This window comes from Camelus ferus, chromosome 9 (genome assembly GCF_009834535.1).
Source record: "Camelus ferus isolate YT-003-E chromosome 9, BCGSAC_Cfer_1.0, whole genome shotgun sequence".
Classification (NCBI taxonomy): Eukaryota; Metazoa; Chordata; class Mammalia; order Artiodactyla; family Camelidae; genus Camelus; species Camelus ferus.
In genome coordinates this window covers 13,271,947-13,287,971 of record NC_045704.1, presented here as the reverse complement: position 1 = coordinate 13,287,971, position 16,025 = coordinate 13,271,947, and the positions used below count along the sequence as shown (strand labels likewise).

Genomic DNA, 16,025 nt, shown 5'->3' with positions numbered 1-16,025 from the left:
GTCACATGCTACAACCCCAGTGGCCAAACACTGCGGAGCACACTGCCGGCGCTCGATTACTGATTTAATATGTTAGGTAATCACACTGTTCATGTAGGGACTCTTTGCCAGGCGGCGGAAGGGTATATACCATACAAAACAATATAAGCATGCGCACAAGATCCGGGAAGTGAGTTAGGGAAAGGGGTGGAGCATCGAAAAGGGTCTCGCGGACAGAGGCGGTTGGAGCCCAGAGCGCGAGGTGAAAAAGCAGAGCGTGGGGAGGAGCGCGCGTGCGCACTACGGACACCAGCCGGCCGCGGCAAAGGAATTTAAGCTGTCCGAAGGCGGAGCAGTGACCTCGCGCGTGCGTAGTACCCGCGGCGGCGTCAGAGTCCCTGTGTGTGGGTTGTACTTGACTCGCGCAGCGCGTGCGCAGTGCGGCCGGCGGAGGGATTTGAGGCTGGTTCCACCCCTTGCCCCTGCCGCGAGCTGGGGCCGCGCGGGCTTGTGAGCAGCGGCCTGGTGCGCGCGGTGGGCGGGCGACAGAGACTGAGGGACGTAGACCCTGCCAGAGTCGAAGCCAGAGCAGGCGTACCTATTGCTGAGGGGCTGCCGCAGCCGCCGCGAGCCCTGGGACCGTCGCCAGGCCGAGGAGGGCGCCGCGCGGCGGGTGAGTGTGACTGACTGGCTTTACCAGGTGCGGGGCCGCTACCCACAAGCCCCTGCGGTGGGTCCCAGTCCTTTCCCAGCTGCCGGGTCCCCTTCCCGCGCCACCGCCACAGTACCTTTTTGCACCCTTTACCCAGAGTTCTCTGGGCAGTAAGGCTCTCTTCCCATAGACCCCCTTCCCCCTTCAGCGGTCACTTACCCACAGGCCCTTGCGGTGTGTTGCCTTTTTTTCCCTCGCCTCCGCTGCGTCCTGGAACTTTACCCATAATTCCTTTTGCCTGTGGGGGCCTGGATCTATTACCCACAACCCCCTGGCTTGAGGGGTTTGCTACTTATGACTCCCTCCCTTGATCGGAGACGTCCTGCGACCCTCGCCCCATAATCTGTTATCCAAGGTACGGGACCACCAGCCGTCACTGTCCTGAACTTCCCTCCTCAGGATCATTGATGCCTCTACAAGCCCCCAGGGACTCTCAGCCCCGCAGATCCTTGCTCAGGAGTCTGAGACTTCACTACTCAGAAACGCTTTTTCAGTCTTTGTTTCCCTTACCGGCCTGACCCCACCCCTTCACACAGTCCTTCCCCAGGAACTTGCTTTCTCATTCAGATTTTTTCCTTCGTTCCCCGTGACTTAGGATTGCTCTCTGCCCTTAAAGAACCTATTTTGATACTGAAGATTTTGCCTCTGTTTTTCTCTCTTCCTGGGAGTCAAGGAGTTATAGGGGCTTCATCTCTCCCACTTCACCCTAACATAAGGTGGTTTTGCTTCTGCTCTCAGACTTGGCAAGATGACTCAGTTCCTGCCGCCCAACCTTCTGGCCCTCTTTGCTCCCCGCGACCCCATCCCATACCTGCCACCCCTGGAGAAACTGCCACATGAAAAACACCACAATCAACCTTACTGTGGCATCGCACCGTACATCCGAGAGTTTGAGGTGAGTTCGCTGAGCAGACCTGGAGCTGGTTGGGTTCTTTGGGGCCTGGGGGCTGGATTTGGGAGTCCAGTCTCTGTCCAGTTTTCTAGCTGTGTGATAAAGGCAGGTGACTTTTAACCTCGGTTTCCCTGTCTTAATTGGGGTAGATGATGCATCCCTTGTAGGGTTTTTGTGAAAATTGAGTAACTACCAGTTAAGGATTGAGGCTCTCAAGCTAGGTAGTCCTTGGCGCATCATTTATCAGCTGTGTGAACTTGGGCAAGAGGTGTACCCTCTTAGTGCTGTGATTTCTTCATCTTTTGCAAGGGGATGTTAGTATCTTCGTTGTAATATTGATGGAGAATTGACGAAAAAACTTACGTTACAGGGCTTGGCATTAAGCAGTTAGCAGATATTAGTATTTCTTATCGTACTTGCCATTTTTGTTGTTTATACGGTGATATTTGTAAAGGGGTAGCACCGGGTGGTGGGTTGCTTAAGACCATGGGCGTGAGAATTTTAGCTTTGTATCTGCGGCATAAACATGATTAAACGACTTAGTCTCGTGGGCCTGAGTTTTTTCATTTGTAAAATTAGGATGACAATATCCACCTCTTAAGGTGCATCAGAGAACACCTGAGAAATGCTGGCACACAGCCAGAGGTCAGAAGAAGAAAGTTCTGGCATCGAGTGGGAAAGGGGAGGTGGAGGAAGTTGCAGAGCAGAAGCTAGTAGAGAGATGGTAGATTGGCTGTTTAGTAGGATTTGCCACCCTCAGTGAACCGGTATTTGGAAAATGTTATTAGCCAGTTAAACTAACGTCAACAGGCAGGTGGCAGGCGTGGGTCATGTGCCAATTACTGTTTAATGAGTGCTTGCTGAGACCTTCAGGAAGGGCTCTGGCCCTCAGGGGGTGTCTGGTTTTTTCCTCTGAGCACTGCGCTGTCAGCTCTTTCTGTTTAGGGCCTGTCCCAATTCCTACCTGTAATAAAGGACAACTCCATTGGAGATTGATGCTTTTGAACACATAGGAGAATTATTTTCATTTTTTTCTAGTGTCTTTAAAGAAAGAATACAAAGTAAAAAATCAAATTTTTATTAAGTTCAGTGGGCATAAAACTACTCAGATTGCTGTAGAAGTTTTTGAATACTTATTCTTAGTTTCTGTACTTCTGTTGTCACAGACAAGTAGCAGCAAATATCACTGGTCCGTGGACCATGCTTTGATCTGCGCCACTCCCCTACCTCCACTGGCCTGGGAACTGTCCGTGTTTGTGTGTGTGTGTGTATACATGTGTACATGTAGGGGAGCATGGTCGAGATGCTTACTGTTTCCTGGATGGGTGTCTCTTGCTATTTCCCCCCGTCACTCCCACTCTGTCACGTCTTGTTCCCAGGACCCTCGAGATGCCCCTCCTCCAACTCGTGCAGAAACCCGGGAGGAACGCATGGAGAGGAAGGTATGTAGTGTTTGCCTTCTGACTCCACCACATCTTTTTTGCCACTTTCTTCAGAAAGTTCCGTGACATCGGGGCACTTCTGTCTGTGTTTAGTTGTCTACTTTTCTCCTGACAGAGACGGGAAAAGATTGAGCGGCGACAGCAAGAAGTGGAGACAGAGCTAAAAATGTGTAAGTCCCTCTTTCCTCCTTTCATGTCTCTTGTTCACTCTTGTGTTTCTCTCCCCAAGGACAGCCCAGGACTCTAATTTGGGAAAATGCGATTGTCAGTTCACTTTTTTAGCACCCTGTTTGCCAGCACTCTGTTTCGTTTAGGCATTTAAGCAGCAGAGCGTGGAGTAAGGGTGGGCAGGAAGGGATCCTGGTGCCTTGGGCTGCATCCTGCAGGGGCCTACACTAGCCGGGCCTCATAGGCAGAGGTGGTGAGGTTGGGCTGGTGAGGCAGTCCTGACTCCACCTTAGCTCCCCGGCCCTTGGGCTGGGGGTGTTTCATCCCTTCTGGGTACAGGAGGAATTGGAGTACGTTGTAGCCGTTAACCAGGCTTCACAGGAGGGTCACGTACCAACCTCTAATGGCCCTTTCTTGTTAGCAGGGACTTTGCAGTCAGAAGACTTGGGTTTTCCATGTGAGGCTGTGGTGAATCACTTCACTCAGAATCTCGTTCCCTGGTGTGGCACATTCCTCAGGGAGCTTATGCAAATGCCTGACAGCTGAATACCTGGGCACCTAGCTGAGAGCTCTCTGATCCCTGACTCTCACTGCTTTCCTGTCTTTTCTTGGATGCCTCAAAGGCATATCAAACTCAGTGTCCGAACCACAATCGTTATTTTCTCTCCCTACCAATCTGGTCTTTGGTTGTTTCCTTCGCTGGAACATGGTCATCCAGCTTTGCAAGTCAGGACCTCAGTTGCTGCCACCCAGTTTGCTTTCAACACCTTTTTCTCACTGTTTCCCCAGCCTGTCACCAGGATCTCTCCCTGTTACTCTCTAAATGTCACAGTTCTGAGCCTTCTCTCTGTGTCCACCATGCAGGGCCCCTCCGGCCTGGACACACAATAACAGTCTGACTGGTTTGCCTATATCTCTGTCCCTGCCAGGTTCTGTGGAGCTTTTTAAAATACAACTCTGATTGTACCTTTCTCTGCTAACAGCTTCCTTTTGTTTTCAGCATAAAGACCAGAGTCCCTCTCCTGCCCACTGAGGATGCATTCTGCCCATGCTGCCCCCAACCCCTGCAGCCTGCACTGGCCTCTTCTCACCCCTCATCCTTCCCAGATGGTCTCCTGTCATTGGGTCTTTGCCCAGGCTGTTCCCCTGTCTCAGATGATACCTTGGTTTATATGGAACTGCCCTTTGTGTCTCTGTCAGCCGTCACTCCTCAGGGAAGCCTTTTGTGACTCCCTTGCTTAAGTCACATCCCCTCGTGCACTGAAAGCCCTAGGTCCTGCTGCAGGTTGGTCACTTGAGTCTGTAGGAGGGGCTCACTGATACACATTCATCTCTACTTTGGTTCATAGTTACTCCAGGAAAGCAGGGTTTGGATGGAATTTGCCCACCATTGTGGCCCCCGCTCCAGTGGGACCTGGTAGAGAACTGTTGGCAGCAGTTAACTTGGGGAGCCTTTCAGCTCTGCTGCGGGGGCACAGGCCTTGTAGTCTGACCCACTTGAGTGTTAAGCCCGCCTCTGCTGCTTACAGCTGTTGTGACCTTGGATAAGTCACTTCTGCTGGAAATTGTTTTCCATACTTTAAAAGTGGGATCCTGACATGTTGAATGATCCTGAGGATGCAGTTAGCCAAATTTAGAATGTAGAGAATTGTAGAAGACAAATTTGTGACCCAGTTTCTTTAACAAATAAATGTTAAAGGCAGGGGCAGGGAGTGAACCAAATGGATTAAAGAATCACCTCAACCAAATGGTAAGTGTGGAGCTTCCTTGGGTCCTGATTTAAATGAGCCAACTGTAAAAATCTAGTTTTGAAACAGTTGAGGACATACGAACATTGGACACAAGGTCTTAGTGAGGTTAGGGAACTAGTGTTAACTTTTTAAGGTGTAATAACGGTACCATCGTTACTCTTTTTTTTTTTTTAAGTCTTATAGAACTACAATGGTATATCTGGAGCTTAAAATTTAAAGTACTCTGATTTTAAATATGCTGGTGGTGGTAGAGATGTAATAGGTGTAGCTCTGGTGATAATTGAAGCTGGTTCATAGGGGTTCATTATGCTGTTGTGTTTCCTTAAGTGTTTGAACTTCCGTATAGTAGAAAGGAAAAGGAAAGGATGGATCAAGTACAGTAGGGTTTCTCTGCCCCTGAGAGCCTCGGTCCCCGAGTATAGAGACTTGTTGTGCCTTGTCACAGTTAACAGCTACCATTCAAGGGGACCTTGCCCCTTACTGAACACTTAATATATTTCATGTTTTTTACTTCCTAACAGGTTCTAAATGTGGCAGGGGTTGTTACTCCTAGTTTTAAGGAAATGGAGGTTTGTGGAGGTGAAGAGCATGCTTACCAGGAGGAAGAGTTCTGAAATAGTTTCTCTGCCTTCTAAAAGCCTAATGAGGTTTCCCAGCTCCACAGTCTAGTCCTTGGAGCCCCTGCTCTGGGCTGCTATGTAGATAATCCTTAACCAAGGATTTCCCAAGGGCAGAGTTGCCAGCAGGATGGAGTGGGTTTGTGTGCTTGCTGAGGGGTAAACTGCTGATGAACTGCAGTTCTTTGCCACCTTCTTTTAGCTCATGGGTCCTTTCTTCAGATACGTGGGTACTGGCTCAGATGCACAAGGTTTTACCTTTGGTTACACTCCTGAGCCTCTTGGTTAAACAAGAACTGTGGAGACTCGTGCAGGGTGCCTGGGGTGGTTTCCCGTTCCGTCTGCTGGGCACCTCCAGGCTGCCTGTCAGGAAGCTCAGCTCTCTGCTGTTTGGCCTTTGTCCACCCCGCCAGGCAGTGGTCAGGGTAACACTGTTCTGTTCCTGCTGTACCTGTTAGACCGCCTGCTGCCTGGTATTGGCGAGGCTTCGTTTCCTATTAAATACGCCATCAGGTCACATGCTGTCATCTCAGTGAGGCCTTTCTGGACCATCCCATTAAAACTCTTCTCCCCATCTCTGTGATTATCTGCTAAAACTAGATGATTGCCTCATTTACCTTGTTTACTGTTAGCCTTCCTCCAGTAATGTCTGAGCTCCGAGAAGGTAGGGATCTTTTTTGTCTTGTTCACTGTTGAACCCCCAGCTCCTACAGGAGTTCTGGGTACATAGTAGTGCTTAACAAATATCTGTTGGATGAATGGGTGCAGACTGAGACATCCAGGCCTGGAAAATTACAGCCCCAGAGGGACGAGGTAGGGTGAGGGACTCAGGGGGCAGGCTCAGGGGACAGAGTTATCTTCGAGGGCAACCATCAGTTTCCAGGTAGTTACTCTCTTAAATTTGGGTTCAGTCTTCTGCTTTTCAAGAAATTCCCTGAAGTCATCTTGAACTTAGTTTATGTTTGCAGCCAAACCCTCTCATGGAAAACACATACGGCTTTTAATTCTCTGGCTTCTTGAAACACACAAACTCTTCCTGAGAAGCTAACGCTTAGGGGTTCAGCATATGAGCCTGGGTTGTGAGGTCAGGCCGGGATGTAAAGCCGAGCTTGGCTTCTCTGCTACTCTGACACTTCTCTTCCATTTGCAGAATGATGGTAAACAATTCTTAGTGTTTAGCAGTGTCTGGGCCTAATTATGTGCTCAATAAATTAGTTAACATTTGTTTTCTCATGTTCTTCTAGAATATGGCAAGTTCTAGAATATGTCAAGTTCTCCTGAAGGTAGCACTGTTGGGTAGAAGAACCGCCTCACAGTGCAATGGGCAGGGTGCCTTTGGGGCCCTGACAGGAGTCAGAAACCATTGTGTGTGGTGAGACCACCAGACTTTGTGAAAAGGACTTCTTCTCAGGCCTGACCCATCAGAATCACCTGTAGCGTTGGTTTTGTGACAAGATTCTGGCTTCTGTCTGTGGAGGTGGTTATTCCTCAATGGTTAGTGGTAGTAAGGCTGGGAGTAAGCATCTGATCAGCCTATTGGAAGCTCCAATGCCAGCCTTGAGTTCCTCCCAGAGACCACAGGACAGGGAAGAGAGCAGTGCTTGGACCCTGCTAGGCTCCCACTCCAGGCCTTAGGGGTGCTTGATCTCAGCTTTCGCTGCAGGCTGTAGTTGTGGGCCATGCCAGTGGGTGGCACTGTGGCCCTATGGGTGAAGGAGGAAGCTCAGTACCTGGAAGGCTCAGGCTGCTTCCCCAGAGATGCCCCTTTGGGCTTAGTTACTCATACCTGAGAGGGACCTCAACCTCAGAATATGTAGATCTGAAATGGCTATTAGGCTGGCCCCCATACTGTCAGTGTGAAGTCAGCCTTATTCCTTCCCATCATTGGATAAGATAAAGGTTGCTGATAATGGCTGCTGTGCTTCAGGGAAAGCAGGGCTTAGAGGGTCCGTGCCCAAGGTCGCCAGGTGACCAAAGTTCCTCTGGGTCTCTGCCCACCTGTCTCTGTCTGTCTTGTTACACAAGGTTGTGGACACTTTCTTACAAATACTTTTTTTTCCTGCACAGGGGACCCTCACAATGATCCCAATGCTCAGGGTGATGCCTTCAAGACTCTCTTTGTGGCCAGAGTGGTGAGTACCCAGCTCCCAACCCTTGGAACTCCAGAGGAGCTTGGAACCCTGGGGAACTCCTCTAGAGAGTTTGGGTGTAGATAGTAACCTGGTCCTGGGAATGTTCTGAGAGCTGCTTCCTCTTAACTTCACATCTGTCTCCTTGTAGAACTATGACACAACAGAATCCAAGCTCCGGAGAGAATTTGAGGTGTACGGACCTATCAAAAGAGTGAGTGGACTGGGGCAGGGGTGGTTTAAGTTGGAGGTGTGTGGAGGGAGGGGGAAGGCTGGCTCCCAGCCCTGAGGACCACCGCATTATTTCAGGGTTTGATTCCATGGCCTGGGCTCATATGCTGACTGCACTTCCATGCAGTAGACTTGAGGTAGTGGAAGTAAAATTAAGAAGTAATGACTGCTTGTTACTGGTTTAGAGCACAGATTAGCCAACTGCAAACTTAGTATTTGTAAATAAAGTTTTATGGGTATCCAGCCAGGCCCATTTGTTTACTATCATCTGTGACTGCTATTGCTGTAAGGCAGAGTTGGGTCGTTATGTCTTTGGCTGTATGGCCCTCAGAGCTGGAAATAGCTCCTGTCTGGCCCTTTATAGAAAATGTATGTTGATTCTTGTTTTAGAGCAAGGCTTTAAGTTCAACTGACATTTCTTTATTTACTTAAAAGTCACTCACATGCTCTGGAGTGTAGTGAGAGCTTGAGGTCATCATGCACAGAAACTGATAAACCCAGGGCCATTAGAGCATCAGTGACTCTGGGTCCTTGAAGGGCAGAGGGTCTGAGGCATCTGTCACTGGCACCACTCAGCCCGGGCCTGCCACACAGGCCATGTGACTGATGGGGTGGGGTTTCCCTATGTTGGAACCAACCTCTGTCCCTACCGCCCCCTCCCCCCTAGATACACATGGTCTACAGTAAGCGGTCAGGAAAGCCCCGAGGCTATGCCTTCATCGAGTATGAACACGAGCGAGACATGCATTGTGAGTACCTCCCACCTGAGCCCTGCCCTCTGACCTCTCTCTTCTCTGCTTCCCCAGCCCCTTCCCGCCGTCTGTCCCCAGCCCCACCCTGCTGGCCCTGACATTAGCGATGTCTCTTCTCCTCCTCCCTCTGTTTCTGATATATCTTTTTTTTTTTTATATATACGTGTTTTTTAAAAAACAAAAACCAAAATCCCCCACAACGTGTGTGTGTGTGTGAACCCGGGGAGGTAAGTGTCACACGTTGAACCTCAGGGGCAAGGAGGGAACTGGGTGGGGGCTGGGGCTAGCTGGAGGTGGGGGGAAGGGTCGGATTTTTGGGGAGCCTCTCCCCATCGTCCCCACTGGAGTTGGGGGCAGCCAGGTTGGAATGAGGACTGGCCTTTGAACCTGCCCTCTTTTCCCCTCAGCAGAGCTGGGGCTGGGCCACCCGACCCTCTGCCTCCCCACCCCCAGCCCCCCACCCTGTTCCTCAGCGGGCAGTGGGCTGGTAGGCGTGTTCAGCGCCTGCCCCCCCATCTCCAAAGCCCCCTTTGAGGCTGCGGCGGCGTCCACATGGGCAGGGATGGGTGGGTGGGGGTGGGCAGGGCTGCGGCGTGTCCAGGGGCCGCCGTATTAATTGACTGTTCTTATTGTCACTGCAGCCACCACGCAGCTGGCTTGCAGCTGATGCTTACGCTCCCCTTACAACACCTCAGTGTATGGTTGGTATAAGGGTTTGTATCATGGGTAAGATCACTCAGCACCGCACACCTGCCCAGTTTAGCCAGGCAGCTCAGGAGCAGCGAGGCATTCCCTCCTCCCGTCCCTAGTCGCCCCTCAACCTCCCCGCACCCAGAACCCTTTCCTCTTTTGGGTGCCCTTTGTCCCTTCTGCCCCTTGATCCATATGTTCCGATAATCTTGCTGATCCCAGGAGGGGATAGATGAACCCCGACGGGAAAGGCAGCTGGCCTCTCCACTTGGGCTCAGCCCAACGCCCTGACTTACCTGGCTTCATGGCAGCAGCGGCAAGGTGGCGGGAATACCGAAGCCGGGATGGGCCAGGGCTCTGGGTGGAACCCTGCAACCCGTCGCTCCCCGGCCCCACACCTTCTGCGGGGCTGTCACCGTGGTGGCCCTGGAGAGTCTTTTTGCTTACTAGCTTTGGGGTGCTCTGCCCCCTTCCTGTCTGCTTTATCATGGTTGAGGCCTCCCAAAGGGCTGTGGAGCCCAGCTGCTCCGCAGAGTGCATGGAATTGGGGACTGGGATGTGGGAGGGATCGAGTAACAGGCTGTCAGCAACTGAAGGTGTTGTGGATTTTACTAAAGACCTTTCCACCGAATAGAGACCTAAGAGAGGGAGAGAGAGAGAAGCCTAGAAATACACATGTCACATGTTTTCTTTGCTGTTACTCCCGGGTTGGGCCTCTTCTGGGGTTTGGGACAGTGAACCAGAGCAGGGTTCCTTTGCTTGACTGTGTTCCCAGTCCTTAAATTCCTTCCCCCACCACCCTCCTCTGGGTTCAGGGGCCAAGTGGCCCCTTCCCCTCAGATCATAGGCAGTACTCCATCTCCTGGACCCTCAAGGCTGTCCCCTTGTGTGCCAGCCTTTGGGATGAAGCAGGTGGTGGGAGGGAGTGTGGAGTTGGAGGTGGAAAGTCATTCCATGTGCTGAGAGAGGGTGGGGCATGTGCCTAGTTGAACGTGGACTTTATTGGGCAAATGTGAAGGTGGACAGGTTTGCTAAGTTCTCCCTAGCCGCCTTTTTTAATTCAAACAAGGTAGTCCCACGGCTTTCTAGCTCCCAGACTTGATGTTAATCCTTGTCTCCCCCTTGGTCAAGGCCTCCATGAGGTTTCTTTGGGGTCCACCACTTCCTCTGCCTGTCTCCAGGCGGTGTAGCAGATGTGGTTCCTCTCCCTCTCTGGCTCCCTAGAATCCCCTCAGCTCCCTTCCCTGTAGCTTTAGCTGACCCCTTGGTGGTGGGTGTGGGGTCTATGCGCGTGCTCAGGTAAGCTTGGGGGCTCCAGGTAAGCGGTCCCGTGTCCCCCCCCCGGGAAGCCCGCCTCCTCGCCAGGCCCCCAGGAGTTGCCGAGCCCCCCCCATCCCGCTCGGTTTGGACACCCGCAAGGCCGGCATCGGTAAATGGCACCTTTTTCTCTTCCTCTGGTTGTTATTGGGGGGGAGAGGGCTGGGGTGGGGCAGGGTATTGTGGTTGGTTGAGGACAAGCCCCTAGGCTAGGGCTGGGGGTGGGAGATAGGGACTTTTTTGGCCTTCCTGACAGCCCCATGTGAGACAGGCCAGGGACTGGGCCTGTCCTTTGCTGTGCCCTGCCCAGGAGCAGGAACACGCCTTTCCCCGCATCTCTGCCTCTACTCCTCACCCTTCCTGAGAGGCTCAGGCTGAGGTTGGCCTCCCAGCATGTGTTGAGCTGGGGGTGTGGAGGGAGAGAGGGGCTGGGGCTGGGGTTGGGTGGCAGTCATCTCAGGTAAGGCAGGAATCGTCAGCAGCACCGCACGTCTCCCATGCCTCCCTCCACTTTCCCTCTCGCCTACTGGCTGTGGGGGCCCCTCCAGGCCCCCTGGGAGCACCGTAACCCACCCTTCTGCTCCCTGCCACCTCCTAAAGATTTCTCCCACCCCCCTTCTGGTTCATTTTCTGTTCTGATGTCTGTTCCCCCCCCCACGCTCATCCTCCCCCCAAAAAAATACAGAAAAAGGAAACCGGCGTGAACTGGGGTGCAGAGCGGCCCGGCCGGGCCTCCTCCCCCAGCATGATGTTCCAGGGTGCATGTCTGGGGTTGTGGAGGAGCCCTCCCCCACAGCAGAGTCCAGCCTTAAGTTAACCTCCGGTTTCTTTGCAGCGACTTTGGCCTCCTTGATGCGAGGGGGCTGCTCTGTCAAATGGGAGTGTGACAAGGCTGGGGGTGGATGGTGGGAGCGGTCTTGCCCCCCCAATAGTGATTGGGGGGTGATAAGGAAACAGGCGCTGAGATGGAGCAGGCCCCTCCTGGTTGGGGAGAGGGTTGGTCTGGCTGTCAGTTGCCTGGCTGGCTGGTGGGCGTGTGTATGTGTGTGGGTGTGTGTATGTGTGTGTGCGTGTGCAAGTGTGTTGATGGGGACACGGGCTGGGGGATGCCATGTAGCTGGGCCTTATCCTGACTAGAGGACCCTCTGGGGACTCTTCCCCCTCCCCCCCACCCCACATCTGTTGCAGCCGCTTACAAGCACGCAGACGGCAAGAAGATTGACGGCCGGAGAGTCCTTGTGGACGTGGAGCGGGGCCGAACTGTGAAGGGCTGGAGGCCCCGGCGGCTGGGTGAGCACATCCTGCTCAGACTGGGCTTGGGTCCTGCTCTTTGTGGCTTCTTTCTCACCTCTCTTCTGCACCCTCTGCTGCTTCCTGTCTTCTCTTCCTCTCCTAGCTCACCGGCCGCTCACATCCTTTCTCCCTCTCTCCAGCCCACCCTTTCTCATCACTATCATTTTCCTGGTCTGTTTTCTCATTCTGGTTTTTCAGTTAGGAGCAAGAGTACTGACCTTGCCAGAAGCCAATCTGGGATCAAATTCCAGCTTGCATACTTTCTGGCTGGTGGATTTTCCCTCTTCCTGCCTCAGTTTTCCTCATCTTGGAAAGTGGGAATAACCTCAGAATTCACTGAGCTCAGCGAATGCCAAGTGGCTGGCATTTGGTGGGGCTTATAAAAGTCACTCTCTCATCCACTTATACTTTGCTCCTGCTCATATGTTCATTCATTCCTTGGTTCAGCAAATGCCAGTTTGATCACCAGCTGTGTACCAGGCTTCTAGTCAAGAGTAGGACATAAATAGGTCACCTCTGCCCTCACAGCCTCCTACGTTCAGACCTCCTCACTGTCTGTTTCTCATTGTCAGTCACCATTTTAGTCAAGTTCAATTTGATAGCAACTATCAGACATAGATTTGAGCTTCCCAGAGCATAAAGGGGCCTTGATGAGAACCCTGGTGTCTCTCAGAGCCCAGAGACATATGATGCCTATGGGCCTCAGTTGGACCTGGTAGCCGGCCCTTAACTATCAAGAGCCACCTCTGGCATGTCTGCAGCTCACCTTGGCCTTGTTCACTGCTTGTGTAGACTGGGCTCTTTTGTCTCTCCACAGTGGCCCAGTGTGGCATTCCACAGCTCCCTGCTTTGCACGCAGTCCTGGAGGAGTCTCTCCGTTTCAGGGTGGGTGGATCTTAGTGGCTCAGGATTGGGCCTGGACCTGGGGCTGAGATCTTGCCATCCAAGCATGGCTGTTGAGGTCCAGCTACTATGACGGCGAGTGACAGTTGTCAGAGAAAATGATCTTCCCTGGGCAGACACCCACGTGGGTCCAGAAACCTCTGCTCTTATTTCTGCCTCCCAGCCAGCTATTCTCGCTTTTTTTTTTTTTTTTTTTTTTAAATTTCATTGAGTTATAGTCAGTTTACAATGTTGTGTCACTTTCCAGCATAGAGCATAATTTTTCAGTTACACATGAACTGGCTGTTCTCACTCTTGACTTGCCTTTGCTGAGTAGACCACACTACTCATTTGCTGAGTCTCTGAACTTAATAGATAGGTTCTTATCTCGCTCTCTGGGTTGGAGTGAGTCTTTCAGAGTCTGCTGTTTCCTATTGTGGTAGAATCTTGGAATCCCAGAATCTTATAGTTTGATTCAAGCTTTTCGATGGTGATACCCAGTGCATCTTGGGCCAGGGTACATGAAAAAAAAAATTTAACCAAAAAGAAAGCTTTTTGAAACTTTATTACTAATAGTAATGATCTTTCCTACAGTCAGTATATACTAGTTTTTTTGTGTTTGTTTGTTTTTGAGTAAAAGTAGATTTATTTAGAAAGGTATACACTCCCTGGACAGGGTGCAGGCCATCTTGGAGAGAGAGAGCCATACTAGTATTTTATATTCTGTTGCTTTATCTTATTTTTTAATATATTGGTTGCAACCCATCAAATTAATGATATGATCCATTGCTGGGTCATGATCTGAAAATGGAAAACACTAGTGCATTCTGTCCTGTACCTGGGACATTCCAGACGCCCGGGCGGTTACTTGTCCCTATTTGAATGTCTTTGTTACCCAAGCAGCTGCTTTCCTTTTTCACCTTCACTGCTGAAAGGCATGCCTTATATGGAACCCAGGCCTGCCTCACTGATGCTTCCTTCCAGGCAGAGAGGCACTGAGGAGAGTGGAGAGGGCAGGGTCTGGAGTCAGTGGTGAGTCCAGCTCAGCTCTGCCCTTCCTTGCTGTCACCGTGGGCAGGTGACTCTGAGTTTGCTTTCCCATCTGAAGGAGACTCCCCTGCTCCTTAGGGCTGTCAGTCATTTGACTGCTGCAGGTACAGTTTTATATCCCAGGTGCTGTACTAGGTGCAGGTTACAGTGAGCAAAGCTAGATATTGTCCTGACTTGGATGATGCATCACAGGCAGGTGGGGGAGGCAGCTGTTAGTCAACTCACACAGCACATACAAAACTGGAAACCCTACTTGAAGTTCTGGGAGGGACATGTTTGTGGTCTGTGAGCATTGGAGAGCGGCTTACCTTGTAGGTCAGGGAAGGCAGGCTGAGGAAGTGATGTTTGGGTTAACATGTGAAGGGTAAGTAGGAGTAAACTAGACAAGGGAGATGAGATTCCATGGAACGAGGTGAATGATCCCAAAAACTGGGGCAGGAAGGAAATGGACATTATGAGGAAATGGGAAAATGCCTGGAACATAAAAGAGCCAGGGGCCCTTCTTTGGAAGATGGGAAGGAGCCAGTCACCCGATAGGGAGTGTGGCCCGTAGGCGGTGGGGAGCCAGTGAAGGCTGGGAAGCCGGCCACGTTTTCAGTTAGAAAGATTGCAGCAGCTTCGCGTTTGCGTGAGGATGAGGATGACCAGAAAGGAGGGTTTGCCGGAAGGCTGTGTCGGACGTAGTGGTGAAGAACATGAGCTTTGGGGTCTCAGTACCAGGTGTTTCCCAGCCAGCGCTAGGGAAGCCTTGTGATCTGAGTGAGGCTGGCTGGTCATGTTAGAGGAGTCCGCGCTGTAGTCGGCGGCCGAGGGGGTGGTTGTCCTTCCCTTTGCTCTTTGCCACCCTCCCCACCCCTCCTCGGGTTCCCTGCCCAGACTGACCTGCTGTCTTCTGCCTCACCCCCAGGAGGTGGCCTCGGTGGTACCAGGAGAGGTGGGGCCGACGTGAACATTCGGCACTCGGGCCGGGACGACACCTCCCGCTACGATGAGAGGTGAGAGGGGGCAGCCGGCGTCCGGGGCCGGGGTGGTCGTGCTGGGGAGCCCTGCCGCAAACCTCTGCCCACCTCATCCAGGCCCGGCCCCTCCCCGCTTCCCCACAGGGACCGGGACCGGGACCGCGAGCGGGAGCGCCGGGAGCGAAGCCGCGAGCGAGACAAGGAGCGAGAACGACGACGCTCCCGCTCTCGGGACCGGCGGCGGCGCTCCCGGAGTCGTGACAAGGACGAACGGCGGCGCTCCAGGGAGCGGAGCAAGGACAAGGACCGGGACCGCAAGAGGCGAAGCAGCCGGAGCCGGGAGCGGGCACGGCGGGAGCGGGAGCGCAAGGAGGAGCTTCGTGGCGGAGGTGGAGGTGGCGGCGACATGGTGGAGCCCTCCGAGGCTGGTGACGCGCCTCCTGATGATGGGCCTCCTGGGGAGCTGGGTCCTGACGGCCCCGATGGCCCTGAGGAGAAGGGCCGGGATCGTGATCGGGAACGACGTCGGAGTCACCGGAGCGAGCGGGAGCGGCGCCGGGACCGCGATCGAGACCGGGATCGGGAGCACAAGCGGGGGGAGCGGGGTGGTGAACGGGGTAGGGATGAGGCCCGAGGTGGGGGTGGCGGCGGCGGCCAGGACAACGGGCTGGAAGGTCTGGGCAACGACGGCCGAGACATGTACATGGAGCCTGAGGGAGGGGACGGCTATCTCGCTCCGGAGAACGGGTATCTGATGGAGGCTGCGCCTGAGTGAAGAGAGCCTCGCACCGGTTTGGACGTGTTCCTACCCACCCTGTTGCTGTCCTCTCCCCAACCTTCTTGGCCACCACCTAAGTTTGCTAGCCAAGGGTAGGAGTTTCCTCATTTGTTCTGGTCCCTTGGATTTAAAAATAAAATTAATTTCTTGTTGATAATGGGCATTTGGTTTCTTCGCTGCTCTTACTGTCTTCCCCAGAAGGTTGTCACCTGATTTTTGATAGCCCTACCTTGCTTGATTTTCCAGGGCAAGCATAGAACTTGAGCTTTATGACTTAAGGCTGGGCCAGCCCAGTACACCAGAGCTGTTTACAGTGGGGCAAGGAAGCCCTCTGGAAGGGTCCTTGATCCTTTTGTGTCTTTCTATTTTCACCTCTCTCACAT

General features: G+C 52.6%; 1 protein-coding gene across 4 annotated transcripts; it reads left to right on the top strand.

Moving 5' to 3' along the window:
- Window positions 1-491: 491 nt before the first annotated feature.
- On the top strand, window positions 492-15,799 carry SNRNP70 (small nuclear ribonucleoprotein U1 subunit 70). Of its 4 annotated transcripts, none has more exons than XM_032485573.1 (10): window positions 492-652; window positions 1,430-1,586; window positions 2,963-3,025; window positions 3,141-3,195; window positions 7,629-7,693; window positions 7,842-7,904; window positions 8,589-8,670; window positions 11,869-11,970; window positions 14,813-14,900; window positions 14,982-15,799. In XM_032485573.1, the coding sequence occupies exons 2-10, from the start codon at window positions 1,440-1,442 to the stop codon at window positions 15,637-15,639; spliced, it is 1,323 nt and encodes a 440-aa protein (XP_032341464.1). In that variant the 5' UTR covers window positions 492-652; window positions 1,430-1,439; the 3' UTR covers window positions 15,640-15,799. The 4 variants fall into 4 exon arrangements, with proteins under 4 accessions (XP_032341464.1, XP_032341467.1, XP_032341465.1 ...); XM_032485576.1 differs by having other exon boundaries at window positions 512-652; window positions 15,009-15,799; XM_032485574.1 differs by having other exon boundaries at window positions 541-679.
- Window positions 15,800-16,025: the final 226 nt, after the last annotated feature.